This window comes from Rhinolophus ferrumequinum, chromosome 14 (assembly GCF_004115265.2).
Source record: "Rhinolophus ferrumequinum isolate MPI-CBG mRhiFer1 chromosome 14, mRhiFer1_v1.p, whole genome shotgun sequence".
NCBI lineage: Eukaryota > Metazoa > Chordata > Mammalia > Chiroptera > Rhinolophidae > Rhinolophus > Rhinolophus ferrumequinum.
In genome coordinates, this window is record NC_046297.1 from 44,721,811 (window position 1) to 44,742,891 (window position 21,081).

Genomic DNA, 21,081 nt, shown 5'->3' on the forward strand with positions numbered 1-21,081 from the left:
AGTGAAAATTCTCCAAGGGCAGGAATGGTGGCTGGCTTATTTACTGCTATATTTTCAATGCTTGGTGACATAACTGGCACAGCAGGAGCTCAGTAACTATTTGTTGTTGAAGGAGGAGTGGAATGAGTCTCTTTCTCAGAACTCTTACAGCGCTTTGTAGAAAATTTGCATTGTTCTTAACCTAGAATTGTAGTTTTTTTAAAGCTTATTTTTTCTGCAAGCTTGTATTCTCTTAAAGGACAGAAATGGTATTTTATTAATTTGAGGGTACACAGGAGGCATTCAAATAATGGCACTACTTCTAAAACTCCAAATATCAACTGCAGCTTGTCTTTCCACATAGGGATTGGACTAATATCAGGATTTCATATGAATTACGGTATAATCCAGAGTATGAAAATAATGTATCACATTTAATTTATAAAGCATTCCTGTGCATGTTGTAAGAAAATTACAGTAAATATAATTAGGTACTTATCATTTTCACCTTTATTTTTAAAACAGTGCCATTTTCAAAATATAAAAAAATAGACCTAATTTTCAAAAACCCATTTAAATATGGCTTTGAAAACCACAACGTTTTATTTACAACAGATAGATGGTAGTGCAATAGTATTTATAAATGTTTATGATAAATAAAAATATTGGTATTATTCTGGCATCCCTTTAAGGCAGGCCTTTGCATTTATAGATATTTACAATGACTCATAAAACTGATAACAGCCATTAATGTAATTTGTATTTAAACCTGAATTTGATAACCAAAGTAGATTAGTCATTTATTTGGGATCTGGATTCATATCTGAAAACTGAAGTAGGAAGTTAAAGTATGTCATTTCCATAGTTTGTCAACAAACACATACCAGTCATTCCAGTATCTGTATAAAGTGATCTACCACATTTGCAACTCCAGTAATTTATTGCCAAACATGCTAAATAAGGGCTGACACAGCTAAACCCTAATTCAGATTTTATAAATTTAAAAGACACTAGGTAACCATGCCCAAATAATAATAATAATAATAATAATATAATAATAATAATAATACGATCCAGGACTACATTTTACATTATGGAAGAGCCTCTGGAAATAAAATTAGTGATGGAACGACACGATGTCAGATACTTCTCAAATTAAGAGAAGTACATAATTTCTCAAATTTCTCTAGTTAGTGCATTCCAATTGAATTAAAATTAAAACACTTTTACAGTGGATTTTTTTCTCTGTCAAATTTCTCAATTCTAAAATGGTCTGGATTTGGGCAACATCTTTTCCAGCAAATCCTTAAAGTTTGACTTACCCTCGAAACAGTGATATTCCTATAAGAAACCATTTTCTTGCAATTGCACAGAGGTCAATTTTAAAAACAATCCAGGTAAATGAGTTCAGAAAAAGAAGCATATCTATCTAATTCAATTAGCAAATGCTGCAAATCAGCTTCTACTTGAACAATGTAGAAATTTGTGAAACTCTCCAGTTGATGTCAATTTTACTGTTGTGTTCAGGCAGAGGTAGCCAAGTCCCGTATGTATGCGGAAGGCAAAAAGCTGAAAAACATTAACACTTAGCAGTTCTCTGACTTTTAATGATTACAGACCAATGTTGATTATGAGCCAAGTTGCTGTGTAGTATTCTTCTGAGCTTTACATTTCAAACGCAAAGCATGTTGCTGCCTTGGGCAGATATATTGGAATTATCTTCTTTTAGCTTACTTTTTCTTTTCTCTAAGATCAAGTAAAAAATGTGAGACATTTTCATATACCACAAAAGTAATACAGCAGGCTGGAGTCACTCTAATCAAATTGGGGGCAATTCCTTTGTAAAATCCACCGATGCCTTCTTTCCTTTAGAGGGAAAAATAGATAGGTGCTTAATTTCGTACATAGCTATCCTGAAGATACACACATTTAACTGGTATAGGGCATGGAGCCAGCAGTCAAACCTCACTGTGATTTAAGTCCATGTTTTCAATGTCTTTGAGGAATGTAGTTTTTGAGCCACTTTGTAGGGGTTTCTATTCCTTTTGTGGGCTGACTGAGGAAGAGAGCGCAGGGACACCTCAAAACTGAACTGAAAGGTGCTTCAATGATAACCATCTTTCAAATGTCCTGTGTGAACATGCAGGTTCTAATCTAATGATCAGTTAGTACTGATGTAAGCATTAAAATGATAATAATGATGTAAGCATTAAAAATACCATATAAATGCTAGAAAACACTAAAAATTGCATAAAGTAAAATAAAATTGTATTTTTTTAATGCCTAGAATAGGAATATAGCCTTGGAACTTGTCGCTTAGGTTCTTGATATTTACTAAATTGAACTAAATTTAACATTCTAAATATTCTGCTCTGACCTTTTAGAATTAAAGGTAATTCTAAACATGGGGATGTCTACCTATAAAAGTTTATTCCCATGCTGAAGAACAAGCATTTCTTCCATACATGGAAACTAGTGCAGTAAGTCCTCATTTTATATTATCAGTAGGTTCTGTGACTTTAAGTGAAACAACATAAAAGAAACCAATTTTTTACCATAGGCTAATTGATATAAACAAGAGTTGAGTTCCTACAGCATCTAATCAACTTTAAAAGAAAATGATGTTATGCGAGGACCTGCTGTATTTGCAAAAGTCATGGTGCCAGTGGCAGGTGTGGGGTCTTCTTAATTGTATTAAACTAGGTTCTTTCTGACTTTCAAGGCAAAACATTTTATAACACCTAAATTTTGTTTCATTAATTTGTCAAAACACTTGCAGATCTCATTTGATTTTTATAACCATATTAACTAATTTTACAAATGCAAAAACCAAGCCTTAGAGAGATTAAGTCCACATAGTAAATGGGAAATGGGAAAGCAGGGGCCACTAGCCATGTTTTCAGCACAGCACACTGGTCTTTGCTATAAAACTAATGTCAACCGGACAGTTTAAGGTTTGCAAGGTACGTCCTGAGAACCATTTTGATGTACCACATGCTCTCACCTCCATGTCTTTGTGATTACATCCACCACACCCTCGTAAGACATGTGTTGATCCTGCAGACGAGCTCTCACAACTTGATATGGATACGTTGCTGCTACAGCAAATATTTTGGACAGTGCTGCAACAGATATATATTCTACAGTGCTCTGAAATGACCACATAAAACATGTTTTTCTTCAGACACGATTTCTTTAAAAATATGGATGTATAAATTATATAGGAAAGCAAACATTTAAATGGATCTGTAAGTGAAAAAGACTATTTCCCCTCTTAACACAAGCTCTGAGCAATTAAGGGGTTCTATTTTTAACATATGTATCTTATTAGCCTATAAAATATTTAGCTATAAATTAAATTAGTGGCAGAGTACTCATCATCATACTACTACTACTAAAGTAAACATGACAAAATTTCCATCTATTATATGCCCATAAAAGTAAATGATACATTTTTTTCAAGAATCGTCTTACCAATTGGGCTTCAGGTAATCTATCGATATGCTGGTTATATTTCAACTTCAATAATTCATATGCCATAAACTGAAGGGCACCATGTGATGTTCCAAACAGCCCAGGAATAAATCCCTAAAAGGGAACAGTTAAAAGAAAAAGCTAAACTAAGCAAATTCCCAAGGGACCACAGCTTCCAGGGAGGGGAGTAAGGAATAGGTGAGCCCAATGTGTGAGTTAGTGAAATGGTCACTCAACAAAGTTTTAGACCGTCCTTCTCACACCCACCACCAGTGTCATGATGACCCATTTTATGGTAATGGGGATAAACAGCTTAAAGTACAATTCTAATACTGTAAACTAGATTTCAAGTTTTCATTAAATTGTTTCTTGCCTAAGTTTGGCTTCTTTTCAGGACTGACTACAGGTCATTCAGAACAATAAAGCCAAGGGAATTATAATGGTCAGTTATTAAAAATGTATTGATAATAGTTCATTACCTTATATAATCCACGCACACCTTCGAACTTATATATTTTCACAAGTGTATCAAACATTCCTTTATATTGCCGCTGTGGTGAGTTAACAACACCATTGTACTGTAACATAAGGCGAGTTTTTGCTACCCATAATGGGTTTGTGATGCAGAGTGTCATGGCTCCTAAAAACAGATTTAAATAAGATTACTCAGCATATAGGTACTTTCTCAATTATGACAATCCAAATTAAGAACAGTCCCTTTATATAAAGAATGGGGTTGCTCAGGGGCTGTACCTGCAACAGTGAGATGTCTCTGAGTCTGAGGCACAGTCTTAGGGCTAAAAGGTAGACATAGTTTTTGTGGTCACAAAAAGTTCCTCAGGTGGTTAGTGAGAGGTAAATGGAAAGGGATGTGAAAATGTGAACCACTTTCCCTCTGAGGTGTGAGGGCAGCAAAGATGTCCTGGCTCCTAAACAATGTGACCTGGTGTAGAGGACAGATGGCAGTCCTGGGAGACAGACTCTAACACGAGATACACACACTTAGGAGTAGGACACGGTAGTACCCAGAGGGCTTGAAGATTTGGTAAAAAGGACCAGGAACCCAGCACCTCAATAATCTGTGTATGTGTACACATATATCCACCCCAACTTTACCACGATCTTGCCCAAATCCATTCAAAGTAGCTACAACACCTCAAAAATTAAAGAACTATGCAATGTAATAATGTAATAATTCATATTCTCCATTCTTTACAGAAAGTGACAATTTTGTAAAAAAATCATCTGGTTAAGAGTCTCATTTGCTGAGTTTTCTAGTCCTTTATTCAACAAATATTTATTGCACCCTTTGTGATTCTGCTCTCTGTTAGCAGCTAGGTATTCAAAAATGAATACCCTGCCTTAAAAGACAATCAATAAACATCAAGAAACTAAAGTATGCAAAGTATCAAAGTAGGAGTTTTAAAGACTTTGGGGGTCTTACTTTGTTTTCTCCTTCTGAATATTATATACACATGAAGCAATTAAACAAGGCCACTAAATTGTGTAATTTGAAAATGGAAATTATATTTTCATTGAAGAAACACTATGCCGAATCATCTTAAACTATTAGAGATTTATAACTTTTCTAAATTTTACTACCCTGTGATAAGGAAAATTCTTGAAATCTATCTGGAGTAATCAATAAGAATACTTGCTTTCTAAGAAAGAATTTCACATGACCACTGATTAGTATAGATAGATAAACTTGGTATTCAAAGGGAAAAAAAGCAATAAAACAAAAAACAAAAGTGAAATCAATTTGGAAGCTGATGTTTTATATTTCACACAGTGTCTTACCAGCTTCGGCAGCTGAGACAAGGTATTCTGTTGCCTCTAACCGTTGAGCTCTTCCTTCTGTCTTATATGATTTGATAGCATTGTAACTAAAAAAAAAATTAAATAAATATGAGCCAGTTTAATAAATATTTGAATAGGTGTCATAAAAGAGTAAAGTCTGTTTTAAAGTGTTTAATTTTGCCAATAGTGGCCCAAAAGTAAAAGTCAAGGCATATGCAGCATAAAATGAGACCTTTTTCACGAATGGATTTGCTGGAATGGTTTACTGTAAGATTATTACCCCCCCACCCCAAACATATAGGGCTAGCAATACATATGTAAATATTTTAATCACACACTCATTAATCTACAAAAACAACAGACAGGGAAAACTGGGAGGTGGGAGGGTATGGTGGTGGTGCAGGGACTGCGCAGACAGGCAAGAAACCCAAAAAGACACCAACAAACACGTGCTGAACACCTCTATGCAGGTCTTATGGTTGGCACGTCTGAAGAAAAAGATAAACACTCAACGGATCCTTCCTAACAGAGGACCACAGGCAGCACACAAATAATAATAAAAGACAACACAAGCAGTGTAAGAGATTCAGAAACCTATGACTGAGATCACAGAAGGCTCTGTAATAGGAAGTGGCATTGGCTAGTATGAGAGACAAGTACAGTTTCAATAGGGAAACAGATGAGCATGAGCAAAATTTATAATAAGGGTGGATGGGAAGACAGGGAAACACTGAGCGACCCTTGAGTGGCAGACTGACATTTGGGCTTTATTTGGCAGAAAGTAGAGAGCCACTGAAATATTCCTGAGCAGGGGAGTTGAATCAGCCTAACTCCAATTTCCACTTTTCTCTTGAAAGAAGACTTCAGCTAAATAAATCTTTGCAGGTTCTACCAATGCCATTCTAACATGAAACAAGTATACTGTTTTTATTACAAAATTTTCAACACATAAACATTTTAGGGCTGGGTCCTTAGAAACTCTTTGGAGAACCTACCCAAGTCCAAAATTCATAGTAGCACAAGTTAAATACACATAGTTTCACCCTTCTAAGTATGTCGTAGAACCAAAAATGAGAAAAATATTTAATAATACTAAGGCTGAATTTTATTTGCTTTCACTTAAAAAATATTTTAAGATTCATTTAGATACTGCTATAAAATTATGAGATAAACTAAAATATATGGCACAAAAGAAAAAAAGGCAAATACAGCAGGTATTGATGTTTTCCTCAAAAATGGCCTTCTTTAAAACAAAGAAAAGCTACCCCCGCAACCTACACTCATGGATTCAGTTTCAAATATCAGAATCATGCTCAAGGCAGTCCAGGCTCCTCTACTGGGGTGCCCACACTCTTGTACACTCAAGTTGAACAGCCTGCCACAGGCGCTTTCTGTGGCTTCTTCAGTAAGCATGCAATTGGTGAACATGCAGTTGTTTCAAATGGTGATTACATCTGACAGGTCAAGGATAAAGGAAAAGAACTAGCTAGGAAGATGATGAAACAGGTCAAATAAGAGGTAAGGAGGAACATGCCTCAAGCTCTTTCAGCCATGCACTGGCTTTTGTTTTCTGTTCCAGTAGGGATTTTCCTGTTGTACATGTTCTTATAAGGACCCCAAGATCTGTCCTCTTCTGCTTTTCCAACTTCATTATGAATCAAAATATATTTTGGTATTACCAAATATATTTTGGTAAGCCATTTCCCTGAATTCATCTCACAAAAATGGTTTCTCAGGAGTGTTTCTCCATTTCACCTCTTTGCCTTTTTTCCTACTAAAACCTTTCTTTCAGACCAAATGCCTCTGATAGCTAACAGAGAATGAAAATGATAAGCTATTTTGCTTTTTCTAAGCTTTCCAACTCAGAGAAACTACTTAAATGACACATCTTGCTTCATTAACTGATATGTAGAAAATTACTAAAATAATAATTCCTTTTATTTAATTCTGTAAAATCTCCCAGATCTACTCACAAGAAAAAGTAGAGTCCCCAGGATAATCCTGCACCCCACACATTTGGGTTACTCCTTGGTAAAGTCCCGTAGTCCATCAAGTTTCCAAATGGTAGTCAAGCAATGCACGATTCCTTATATTTCGGTCTGAATTCCAATCCATCACTCACTGTAGTAAAGGATATACAAAGTGAGATGAGAGCAAAAGTTTTTAGTTCTGAATCCCAAACTGACACAATCAATCATTAAAGGAAATAAATTCAGAAGAAAAACCTTTTTAGGTGGAAAAAATTATTTTCCAGGATGACTTAATATTCAAAAATAAAAGAATTCATGAATTTATTCAAGACATACTAAGCACTCAAATAATATTGTAGGAAGTGTTAGATTAGCTCTTAAAATAATCCAAAAGCCTCTTAATAAGTTTCAACACAGGTTTGTTTTTGTTATAGATATCTAAGATTAAGGATTCAAAGATTAAAATATTACTCAAAAAATAAACTAGCCAGGAGCCTTAATTATATCAAGAGTACTGTCAAGACCTGAGGAGTGTTAGGAAAGAAAACAGGTAGGAAAGGAATCAATTTTTTCTGTAAATTCTTTTTCTACCCTCCCCACCAACACACAAAAATTAACATAGAAAGTAGAAAAAATGTCCTTCCCATTCATTGTTTTCTCACACTCAAAAGTTCTAAATTAATAAAATACAGGATAAAGGAAACACTAAGTTATATTATATACATATACATTTTATGTTTCTTAAATTAGAGGAATTCAAATCTGTTTTGGAAGCTTAAGAGAAAATATTTGATTACATAACTTTAAGCTTCTATTTCATGAAAGACTCCATAAATAAGAGATGGAGAAAAAAATGTTTGTAGTACAGAGTTAATATATATAATAGACAAGAAATATCTGCAAATCAATTAGAAAATGCACAAACAGCTCCTAAGAAAAATGGTCAAATTATATGAACTATCAATTTATAGAAAAATACAAATAGCCAAAATGCATTGAAAAGATATTCAACCTCACTGATAAAATCTTATTTTTTGGAAGTCTATTTAATAACAAAAGAGGAATGTTCAGAATATACTCGAGTGTGAGGAAAAAGCGTACAAAACTATATATAATTTAATTCTGTTGCTATTTGAAGAAATGATAGTGTCCTGAAGTAGGATGATGGCAGCGTGAAGTGAGAGATGTGGACAGGTCCAGGAAAGATTTATGATAGAATCAAAAGGACTCCTTAATTGATAGGTAAGAGAGTGTGAAGGGAGGAGGGTTCCCCTAGTTGATAGGTGAATTGTTTTTCTTTTTTTTTTGCTATTAAAAAGGTCTCTAGAGAATATTCTGTACAACAATTTGCACAAATTTTATATCCTTAGAATTAAGCATTAGAAGGGGAATTAATATGGGTCGAAGGGTAAAAATTTAAGGTTACAAATACATACTAAAATAGCCCCCCAGAAAGTTTATACAAATTATATAGTCCACTAGCCATATACAGTATGGCCAGCCAGTTCACTGTTCTATTGCCACTATTTTACTGTGTTTAACGGGGCCTGGCAAAGAAGAATCACTATTTATCATTTCCGGTAAAGGGAGGTAAGTCAATTTCTTTCATCATTCACCTGACAACGTTACACTCATGAAATGAGATTAAAGAACATGAGGTTTTGTTCAGAAAACTGTTTGGGGGAACACTGGGGATCTGGTGTAGCTGAAGTGTACAGATGGTGGAGGGAAGTGATGGTAGCAAGTTAGGCTAGAAAGAAGGGCAAGGGCCTGTTATGGACTGAATTGTGTCCAACCCTCCCTGCCCCCGCAATTCATATGTTGAAGCCCTAGCCATCGATGTGACTATTTAGAAATAGGACCTTTAAGAAGGTAATTGGGATTAAATGAGGTCATAGGATGGGGCCCTAATTCAAAAGGACTGGTGTCCTTATGAAGAAGGAGAAACACCACACAACACACACACCCCAAAAGGTCATGGGAGGACACAGTGAGAAAGCAGTAGCTGTAAATCAAGGAGAGAGGAATCACCAGAAACTAAGTCCTAGCTTCTTAATATTGGACTTCCAGCCCCCCAAACTGTGAGAAAATAAATTTCTGTTGTTTAAGCCATCCTGTCTGTGGTAGTTTTAGCCCTAGCGGACTAATAGAGGCCTAATTGCAAAGGTTCTTGAAAATTACACAAGAGAGTCTGGCTATGATCTCAAAGTCCAGTTTCTCAAATTTCGGTCCAAGTGTGCCTAAGATAGTAAAATACGTATGTGTATTAGAAAGGAAACCCTGCAGCCCCGGGAGAATGAATTTGAAGGTAAACAACCAGGAAGCAAGAAAGTAAGTTAATAGATCATTGCAAAGTTATTTAGATAAAGAGGATCTGAACTAGGGCATCCTTGAACTTGAATTAAAATTGCTATATAAATAAAATACAGTGAATATTTTTAGCCTAATGGCCCCATAATTTCCTTAAAAACATTTGCCACTAAAGAATTAGTATGTACATCTAACTACTTGCTACAAACTGTTACAATGAGAGTACTAAGAGATGCCAATAGACATAAGTAAAGATAGAAGTTTTGTGTGCAGGAGGGAGCCTAGACAGGGGACACTACTTTTAAATTCACTTTTGAGAAAAGACAACATAGAGACTTAAAAAAATTACCACCTAACACCAACCACCACCCTAACACAACTTGTTTCATTTGTTTGATATTAGTTTTACCTCTCCTATCCTGTCCTGAAGAGTTGGTCTTGTTTAATGAAACCAATCCTCTCTACCTGTATATACTCTATGTCAGTGTTTTTAAACCTGCAGATGGGTCAAGAAATTGAGCAGATCGCTAGTAGCCTTAAAAAACCAAAACAGACTGGAACAGAAAATAATGTAAGTGACATCACAAGTATAAGGATCAGGATTGTTATATGAAACTTATTTCAGTAATATATGTGTGTGTCCACACATACTGGATAGCAAAGGTAAAATTTATTTCCTACTGAGGAAACAAACGCACTGGCTAGTCTCTCAATCACTCAGGAGCTTCCATGGCTATCCCTGGGCTACAGTTTCTACATCTCTAGTCCTGCTTTCATTCCCAACATCCACACCTGGCTTCCATTTTTACATGGCATAAAAGATACATCAATTTGGCAGCTTCTTAAACTTTCTGGAATCATTTTTTCCCCCACCATTACCATTTTACCCTTTAGCTATACCAAACTACCCACTTAAGTTTTAAACTAACAGCATATGCTATGGAATCAGACTTACTAGGTTTGAATCCTAATTCCAACACTCACTTGTGACCCTGAGAAAGTTACTTGATTACTCTGTACCAGTTTTTTCATCCATAAAATGAGAAAAGTAACAGAACCTAACTCTAAAAATTACAAAAGGTTACATATAAATCCCTTAAAATCATGCCTGGCACATAGCAATTATTCAATAAGTATTAGTTTATTTATGCATCTGGCTCTTGCAATACTATACCAAAACTCAACTGTATGCTATTCTTGTTACTGGACTCTGCATTTTGGTTCCTTAATTTATGGATTACTAGACTTATAGGTTACTATATAAAATTACTATTTTTATAACTCATTTACATTCTTGTTAGTTGGGGGCTCTCTCATCATTCTTGATGTATCTAAAATTACAGTCTCCGCATCTGCAGATTCAACCAACCACGACCAAAAATATTGGAGAAAAAAGTTACACAGTTGCTGATATGTACTACGTAATTGGGCCTAGATGGTTGCATCTGTACTGAACATGTACAGACTTTTTTCCTTGTCATTCGTCGCTAAACAATAGAGTACAACTATTTACATAACATTTACATAGTATTAGGTATTTTAAGTAATCTAGAGATGATTTAAAGTATACAGGAGGATGTGCATAGGTTATATGCAAATACTATGCCATTTATTATAAGGGATTTGAACACCTGAGGATTTTGGTATCCACAGGGGAGATCCTGGAACCAATTCCCCATGGATACCAAGAGATGACTATATATCTTAAATTTAGAAGAGCCCTCAACAATCACCTAATCCAACCTTTCCATTCACTTTAAGAACATCATCGAAGCCCTGTCATGCAGCTTCAGAACCATTTCCAGTTATCACCAGTTTCATTTCTGAGCACCACTTTGCCAGGCCAAAATCTACTTCCCGGTAGTTTCCACCCAACTTCTTCTGCCCTTTAGGTCAACTCACAATAAGGTAACTCCATTTCCCACATGACAATTCTCTAAAGACCTTCGGTTCCACCACCCCCATCCCAAGCTAACTCGTTCTGCCAGTCATTTCTCACATGAAGTGATTTCTGATTTTTCTACCACGCTGGATACCTTTGAGTTCCAATTTGCACCTGACTTACTAAAATAGTCCAGGTTTGCTTTAATGGTACCTTCAAAACTAACACCCCAACACTAACTATTATAATTTCATTATCAGAGCTTAATTTTACTAAAGCATTAAAAACTACAGCACTAATGCTGATGGCCAATCAACTATTTTGATTTGTTATCCATCTTCCCCAAATTTCCTCTTTTCCATCAACACTCCATAGCCACACTGTGGATTCATCATTACAAAGTCCTGCTTCGACTCCTAGAGCTTTAATTGTGTTCCTCCCATCGAATCTCAATCACCTTATCAGTCACCTCAACCCTACTGGTTTCCTAATACTCTCCCTGTTTCATCAAGATTACCACTCTTCTCAGGTACCAAGAAATCCCTTTCCTCAGGTATAGTATGCTTACCGCATGCTCTTCAACTTACCAGGCCAACCACACTATTCCTCAAGGATTATCTCAACTGCCATTTCTTCTGCTCCTAGACAAAACACTGCAGAAGAGAGACACTAACTCATACAGGGATTCCTAGAGGTAGAAGTAGGGTGAGTGGTTAAGTGCCAGAGGGTTCTAGAATTAGACTGCCTGGGTTCAAATCCCAGCTCTATCTTCACAAACTTCTGCTTTGGTCAAGTTAGTCAATTTCTATTATTTTCATCTGTACAACGCAGATAATTCACAGGGTTGTTCAGAGTAGTCAATAAGATAATGTATGTAGGGTACTTAGTTTATTGCCTTGTTCCTAGTAAATGCTCAATTAATGTTACTTGTCCTCGTAATTTATTTGTGCACGCATATAAACTCCATGGAAATTATATGCCTGTGCGGGTTTTCTTCTAAGGATAATACTCCATAATTTTCACTGATTTTCCCCTTCACTGAATGTCTTCTTGCTTCCTGCCCAGATGTCAAAATACTAGTCCTTCTTTGGGAAACCGTAAGATCTAATGGAACCTTTACAGATACAGATTTATATGGCCATCAGAAATCTACAATATTCTTGATAGTCTACCTCTACTTATATTTTGGTATTTGTATTTATTCCATTTTGTCCTTGGTTTTATGTTGTCTAGACTAATCTTTTATATGACTAAGTCTCAGGCCTACATTTAGACTGTAAGTCCCCTGAGGACAAGAACTTTATTTAGGTGCTTCTGTATCCCATAGCACACTCTACAAATATTAAAAGAATATATCAGGTGAATAGAACAGAATAACTTTAACTCTTGAAGATAAACCACTTCTACAGATCTAATGCTCAAGGCAGAATTTAAGAGAAAACAGAAAAGTTTCCAAATAAAGTTATTGAAGACCTTCTTTGAAACTATCTTTTCCAGAATTTAGTATTGAGTTTAACTTCTAAAGTACTGTTAATTTCAATATACTTAACTCAAAGCACTTAATTCAATAAACCTAAATAAAAAACAACAAAAAAAAATGAAATACTATTTGAATTCTAACTATGTATTCCTTCGCAGAGAGAATTCTATCCCAAACCTTCTGGGGATTATGCCATACCCCCAAGCACTTGCATTTTCCTCTCAGCCAAGCTGCCAAACACGTGGCTACGCTCAAAGTACCTTAAACAGTGAATGTCCTCCTGCACGTGTTGAGGGCTAAGCCAAGTCAGGCCTTAAGCCCCACATTCTATACCAGTGAGAATTTTTCTACCCATGCTTCCCATCCCTCAGTCTTGGGGAACCGGGACGATGGTGGCCAGATCCCTTTACCAGGCTCCCCTTTCTCAAATCTAGTTGCAAGTGAGCCCGGACAGAGCATCTTCAACGCTCACCTCTTAGCAAGGAAGGAGGGGGAAACCAAGGCCTCCTTTTGCGTCCTTATCACCCAATTCCGGGTGACAGAGAGTAGAAGGAGCCCAGGGTCTGAGCGGGCACTTACCAGCAAAACGGATCTTCACGAGGTCCAGCGGGTGCAGCGCGAGGTTGGACAGGACCCCGCCGCTCACACCCGCCACCAGGTTCTCGTACCGTACGTGGCGGAATACCGTGCTCCACGCCGAAGACCCAGGCGCCGACTGGCCCTGGCTCGTCATTGGTTCGGGGCCCGCTGACACCACCGCGCCTGAGGCTGCCGAGGTGGAACGAGATGCAGGGGTCGCCACCGGGGCGACGAACGCCGCCTTGAAGCAGGAACACTTGGGCTCTAGCCCACTTCCGGGACCGGTGCGTGGTCTCGGACGCAAGCAGCCAAGCGACCGGGGCGCAGAGGGGGCATGTCAGGAGGGCAGCCGCACGTCACGCCAGCAGAGCGCAAAGGAGGGGGTGCGACCGCCCCCGCCGAGTCCCCGCCCAGCCTCGCCCACAGCTGCTGCGGGCTGGGGCTAGAGGACGTCGACGGGAGCGCAGAACCGCCCCCGGCCAACCTTTGTCAGCAAAACTACGGAGCGCCGCGGAGGCCAGCTGAGGCAGCGAGTTTCCGCTCCGTGAAAGTCACATGACAGGAAGTAGTCTAGAAGAAGCGGAAGTAGAATTAGCCGGAGGAGGCGGCGGTAGCGGCACCTGGAGGGAAAGGCTCGTGGAGTCCGGGAGAACTGATCGCCAAGATGAAGGTGAAGATGCTGAGCCGAAACCCGGACAACTATGTCCGCGAAACCAAGTTGGACTTACAGAGAGGTGAGACACGGTAGTAGGGAGCCCGCCAACCTTGGGTCTGCAGTCGGCTTTTACCTCGTAAAGGTGGCGGGGAGATGCGCTGTAGTCGCGTCCTTTTCCATGTTCTCTTTCTCTAAGGCAAACTTTGTACAGATCACGCCGTTACGAGACTGGGTAGGAGACAACTTCTCTTCAAGTCCTTTTTCTAAGGACTTTCTCTAGTGGTAAGTGGGAAATGTAGCCATGTGGAGAATGCTTGCGCCCCCACTACCGTCCCCCGCCAGCTACTGCTCGCAGATTTTTCTCAGGTTACTGTTGTTGTAAAGTGGAACTTGCATTAACCAAACTCGTGAACTGAAGCATTTAACAGTTAAGCAGGCTTCTGAAAACCTTCCTGTTTCTCTAACTTCTAAAAAGTGGAACTTGAATGAACCAAACTCGTAAATGGAAGCATTTCACTGTTAAAACAGGCTTCTTTGAACCTCCCTGTTGCTCTAACTTCTGGTCACTTTCCTACTGAAAATTATATACTGCTGGAAATGGGAAGAGACAAAGGTGAAACTTAAATCCATCAGGTTTCTCTTACAGCTCTTGGAATTGGGAATGGTTAAAATGAAATTAATGAATTTTATTTATCGGTCCTGGTCTGTTCCCCCATTAACATGCTGATTGCTTATGAATTATAGCTCATGATACCTAATCACAAGTAACCAAACATATGAGAACAGACTATTCTAATGAGAATAAGAAGTTCAAAGGCCTTAACGCAGGAATGAACTAAAGGCAGAAAAAAAAGGGCCGTGTAATCAGTGTTTGAGTAAGGAATAAGTGATAGAAAATGAGGTTAGAACAATATTTCACTATTTTGACTGAGTAGTAGAAGTTATCTGTCTATCCAAATGAGCTTTGCTAAGAGGTAAGTATGGACTCAACTCAGAAAATGTTTACGGGTTAAAGTAACAAGACAGTTATATTTCTAAAATGCAAATTAGGTTCTGCATTTTAGACTTGGATTTGACAGCAACTTTTTTCCTTGAATCTTCCTCTCTAGTTTCACCAGTCATGACTTTTCCCGCAAGTAGCTTATATTCACCCTTGCCAGTCTGAGTGCATTTCAGGCATGCTCTTTTCAGGCATCCTGTAGCACACACCCTTACCCAATTACTCTCCTTCATCTGGGAAGCTTTCTCTGAACAGCAATCCTTCCGTACTTACGTCTGTGGATCCTTCATCTAACCCCCATTTAAGTGCCCTTTTTAAATAATATCAGAGTGTTTATCACTTTGGCTTGTGATTATTTTGATTGTCAGTCCTTGCCATCAAACTGAGCTTGGAGAGGGGAAGAATTGTACCGGTTTCTTTATCCACTGTGTTTAGACACCTGGCACGTAGTAGTTGCTTTATAAATGTCTTAATGCGGGCATGAGTGAATGAATCTCAATATTAGGAGGTTATTCATCTGATCTTGTTGTTAAAGGTCTTATCTTCGCTAACATCTTCCTGTTTCTTTATACTTTCTGATGAAAGTGTTAATAGCAAAATGGAAAAATAGTATAAGTATTGGAGTTTTGTAAAACATACAATAAGAAAAACATTATCTTCCTTTATTCTTTCATTCTTTTTTTAAAACTTTTTTTTATTAGTTTCAGATGCACGAAACAATGTAATAGTTAGACATTTATCATTTATATCCCTCACACAGTGACAGCACCCTTTCCCCCATCCACTACCCCTCTGACATCGTGCACAGCCATTACATTTCCACTGTCTCTATTCCTAATGCTGTACTCCACTTCTTGTAACTATGTATATATAAAATTGTAGTTGACATGCATTATTGTTCAGCTTCAGGTGTACAGTGCAGTGACCAGGCATCTACATCATCCCTGAGGTGGTCTCCCTAATGAGACAAGTGTCCATCAGATACCCTACAAAATCTTTACAACATTATTGAGTACATTCCCCAGATTGTATCCCTGTGGCCAACTTGTGGTTACCGACTGTCTTTTCTAATCCCCTCACCCACCCCGCCTCCCATCTAGTAACTCAGTTTTTCCTCTATGTCTCTGAGACTGTTTCTGATTAGTTCATTCATTTATTCTTTTTTTTTAGATTCCACATATAAGTGAGATCATATGGTATTTCTTTCTCTGTCTGACTTATTTCATTTAACATAATTTTCTCTAGGTCCATTCATATTGTTGCAAATGGTAAGATTTCATTCTTCTTTATGGCTATTCTTTCATTCCTGTTTAGCTGTTATTTCCTTGTAAATTTTGTGCAGTATTCAAATACTTATTGAGTATTGATTAATAGACTCGGTGTGAGCATCAGAGAATCTGTATTTTTAAAACTCCTTTGGTTATTCTGATACAGTTGGTTAACATACAAATGTTTGAGAACAATTTACATAAATTTATGCCATGAGTCTGTTAGCTATGATATCCTTAGTGTTTGTGGCATATGGCAAGTGCCCCATATATATTTATTGCATGTTTATTGTTGACTAAATGTATGAATTTGGAGGTGGGAATGATCACAGTGATTTGAAAAACTTTATAGACATGAGATTTAAGCTGAGTATTTTTAAAGGCTACATAAGGTTTAGGTAGTTTAGGATGAAAGTTGGAGTACATTCATATTGGGAGAAATGACTTCTGCAAGCACACAAGAGTGGGAAGGAAAGAGCAAGGCAGTTTTAGGTGACAGTGAATAAACCAGTTTGGCTGGAGCTGAGTTTCAGAAAGCACTTGAAGCTCAAGAAGTAGATTGGGACCACGTTGTGGAAGACCAGAAAGAAGCTTGAAATTAATTCCATTGGTCACTGGTCTGTAAAATGGAGGTATTGGGCTATCCATTGTGGAGTGGGGGAAAAACAGTACTTCAGTTTATATTTCTTAAAAAGAAAATTAATCTTTATTTACCTAATACTTGCATTAATACTAATATCCTTATTTCAGCTAAATGTTAGTCACATGCTGTATGTGGTACTTCAGGTATACCGAGAAAAGACTGGAAGGTTGACAAAGGTGTGCTTCCTTCTAGAACCTTTGGAATATTAAAGTACATTACAGTTTACATTTATTGGGAGATTATATTTAATCTTTAAGTAACAAAGTCTTTATAATAACTTGTAAAGTGATGGGGGAACCATGAAAATCTTTTCCTGCAGAGGTTCCTTGGTGATATCATGGCAAAGTTCTTAAAAGAATTGTGGGACATAGTGATGAATTAAGCATTTTTTAAAAATTTGCTGAACCTTTGTGTGGCTGTGAACAGTAGGTAGGAGTTTTTATTTTAAAAGAAATACATAACCTGCTACTTCAAGGTCCATTTTAATGATGAATGGTAAGGAAGTGATTGCTTTTCAAAAAATCTTGAGCTATGGAAGACCATTTTGAAAATGGATATTTAGAACTGCTTTCATCATTTAAAAATTTTTGTCCTGAAAAATGATGAAAGTGTCCTCTATAAAAATTTGGTTTTGACTGCATGAAAATATTGGTAAACATAATGATCTACCTTGTTGAATCTTTTTAACTGTTAAAATTATGAAAATGCCAAATAGTTGTAAGAATAGCTATTGACACCAGAGTAAATGGAAATTTTCTAGATAAATTTCAGAAATAACCTTTGCAGAACTGGTGGATGGAACTGCAAAATTAAATACCAGGGGTGCCAAAAGAATGTATACACATTTTAAGAGATGTTATCTATGCTCAATGTTATCTCAGATGTTATCTGATTATGGTAGTTTGCCATAATCAGAAGTTTCTGGACGCTGATGGTAACCACTTTGAGCATCTCTTGTAATTGCAGAAGTCAAACGTGACTTGTATTCATCTTTTGTTATCAGTATATATTGAGTATTATAATTTTAATACGGTTATTTCCTTTCTTAAAATGGGTGCATTTTTTGGCACCCTCTGTATACTAAATCAACATAGCCAACAATGGATGTCTTTTCTTTGGATCTGCTTGTCTTTGTGAAGTGAAGGCATTCCTCCTTTTGCACAGTACCAGCCCCGTATTGACTGAACCAGCCCCACTCTGACGTGTTCATAGTGACTGAAGACACATCTGTTAGCACAAAACTGCAAAAGGAGGAATTGGTTCTGGTATGTCTGTGTTCCCAATAACACAATACCAGGCAATAGCTAGTTCTGCCTGTATCTTTCTCAACTATGATAGCAATTAAAACCAAACATTGAAATACATTAAGTTAAAACCTTTGAATCACTCTATCATAGTGTTAAATTGAAATTTGTTTCTAAAACAAGCCTCTTTAATTACATGCTCTCAATAAATATGGTTTATGTATGTAGAGGGGGGAAGACCTGCTCAAAAACTGTTGCTAATGGGGCACATCAAGAGTTTGAAGATTGCCACTGCAGGGAGCCTTGGCGAGTTTCTGAGCACAGGAGTAACATGTAAAAAGCTGGGTTTTAGGATGATGGTGTAAAGTGCCACCAAATCAAGTGGGGATGGTACGTATTACAGTAGTCCAAGTATAAAGTAATAAGGGCCAAAACTAAGTTACTAGAGGTAGGGAAAGAAAGGGAAGAATGAATAAGGATTTCAAACAGAGAATATAAGTAGGACTTTAAGTTTTGGCAGTCGGTAATGTGGAAGATGTAATACATAAGAATGAGCTTGATTAAATGTTAGATATAGTACCATTAATAGAGTCAGAAAGAAGAGACTGCAGGGTGAAGTTATGAGAAGATGCACTTACTTTTATAGACACTGAGGGTTTTTCAGACATGTAGACTTAGAATTATTTCCTAAGCATGATTATTAACTGAGACAACATGTTTGGTAGCATAGCATAATAGTTAACATGGATTCTGAAGCCAGACAGCCTTGGTTTGAATCCTGGCTCCATCACTTCATAGGCAAGTTACTGTTCTGTGCCTCAGTTTTCCCATCTATAAAGTGGGACTAGTAATAGAACCTAACCCATAGGGTGCTGTGGAGATTAAATGAGTTAATATACGACAGCGTAACTAAAGACACTCAGGGAAGAAGACTTCCAGGACTGCTTCAGAAAGTGGCAAGAATGATGGGAACACTGTATTCCAAGTGAAAGGGAGTATTTTGAGGGGGGTTAATGGCAATGTGTCTTTCACTGTAATAATTTTTTTAAATTTAAACATTCACCGTATTTTTTTATCACACTCCATAAGATATTTGGAACAGTGTCTGGCATTGGTAAACTCTTGTTTTTTTTTTTTTAAGTAAGTAAACAAATGTGGGAAATGCTCAATAAATAGTAGCTCTAATCATAATCACAACAGTGTATGCCTGTTACTACAGTGATTAGCACTAGGAATTAGTAATATTCCCTGCCCCACAAGGAGCTTAGAGTTTAGTCAGGCAAACATTTATCATGCACTTGTTTTGTACTAGGCACTGGGTAGGCTTGAGTACAAGTGAAGAGTATAGTTGGGGCGGGGGGGGAATATATATATATATGTGTATATATATATATGTATATATATATACACACATATATATAGCTAGCTTTCACAGGCAGCGTTTCCTCTCTCTCTCTCTCTCTCTCTCTCTCTCTCTCGCGAGAGAGAGAGAGAGAGAGAGAGAGAGAGAGGAAACGCTGCCTGTGAAAGCTTAGCACCCAGTTGAAGAGTGTAGTAGCACATATAAAAGGAAAAGCTATGTGCATATGTGTGTATATATATATATATATATGTGTGTGTGTGTGTATATATAGGGTCTAATTATTTTGCAAAATATATGCATTCTATGGTTTTATGGTAATTTTGGAAGTTTCTGGACAAAAGGTCTCCTACTTTTGTATTCACAGTACTAGGCATAGGTGTCCCTAGCAGTGGCTTATTGAATAACAAATGGAATGATTAGCTGAGGAAGACCACGGGAAATAATTAAAAGTGAATTATTTTATTAAGAAGAGTCATTCTTATTTCAGTTCCAAGAAACTATGATCCTACCTTACATCCTTTTGAGGTCCCACGAGAATACGTAAGAGCTTTAAATGCTACCAAACTGGAACGGGTATTTGCAAAACCATTCCTTGCTTCCCTGGATGGTCACCGAGATGGAGTCAATTGCTTGGCAAAGCATCCAAAGAGCCTGGCTACTGTCCTTTCTGGGGCATGTGATGGAGAGGCAAGTGTCATCTCTAAATGTTGATATTTTAAACTAAAAATAGTAACATTACAAATGTTCTTTAGTTTTGAATTTCTATGGGTTTTAATTGGTTTGATTTCATATTTCTATGTCTTGTTCTTTAATTCTCAAGTTTTAGTAGTTTCTTACCTAAACCTAAGAAATTAAAAATGTAGTAGTTTAAGACTTAATTTGACAGTAAATAATAAAGCATGCTTTCAGTAAAGATATTTCAATGTGAGTTTTATTAATAACAGGATGCTATTAATAATTCAACACTTCATTATTTCCCACTCTGGCAAAGAAGGAAAGCTTTGAAACATTCTAAACTACAATGAACAGAGTATTTTAACAGATTGAATATTGTGCGTGTTGGTATATTTATCCATATGCATTGCATTATTTTAATCCAGATGATTTTGTTTTTAGCTGTCTGGTAGAGTGATTCATAGCCTTTTCAGTGTTGAATTTATTTTTCTTGGAATGCAGTACTCCTGTGCCTGAACGTTTTATATTTACAATTCACTGGCATTTCCTGGTATGCTTTGTCATAGGTTAGAATTTGGAACTTGACTAAACGAAACTGTATCCGTACAATACAAGCACATGAAGGTTTTGTACGTGGAATATGTGCTCGCTTTTGTGGGACTTCTTTTTTTACTGTAAGTATCATGCAATTAAGTTACTAACTCTTTTCAACATGTATAAGATTAATCTAATTGAATATTTCCTGGGTTCATTTATTTG

At 37.1% G+C, this 21,081-nt stretch overlaps 2 protein-coding genes across 2 annotated transcripts in view; one reads left to right on the plus strand and one right to left on the minus strand.

Annotated features, from left to right (window-relative positions):
* Nucleotides 1-463: 463 nt before the first annotated feature.
* SLC25A32 (solute carrier family 25 member 32) lies at nt 464-13,946 on the minus strand. Its single transcript, XM_033126085.1, is given in 10 exon segments — nt 464-1,845; nt 2,984-3,129; nt 3,454-3,567; nt 3,933-4,093; nt 5,254-5,339; nt 7,227-7,275; nt 7,278-7,295; nt 7,298-7,342; nt 7,345-7,374; nt 13,475-13,946. Coding segments are annotated over 10 exon segments (939 nt in total). The 5' UTR covers nt 13,629-13,946; the 3' UTR covers nt 464-1,709.
* Nucleotides 13,947-14,034: 88 nt separating this feature from the next.
* DCAF13 (DDB1 and CUL4 associated factor 13) overlaps nt 14,035-21,081 on the plus strand; it is a 30,043-nt gene continuing 22,996 nt past the window's right edge. The window contains exons 1-3 of the mRNA XM_033126084.1: nt 14,035-14,208; nt 20,135-20,334; nt 20,889-20,996. Coding sequence (XP_032981975.1) covers nt 14,139-14,208; nt 20,135-20,334; nt 20,889-20,996 — 378 coding nt within the window. The 5' untranslated portion in view covers nt 14,035-14,138. The remainder of the gene's footprint in view (nt 14,209-20,134; nt 20,335-20,888; nt 20,997-21,081) is intronic.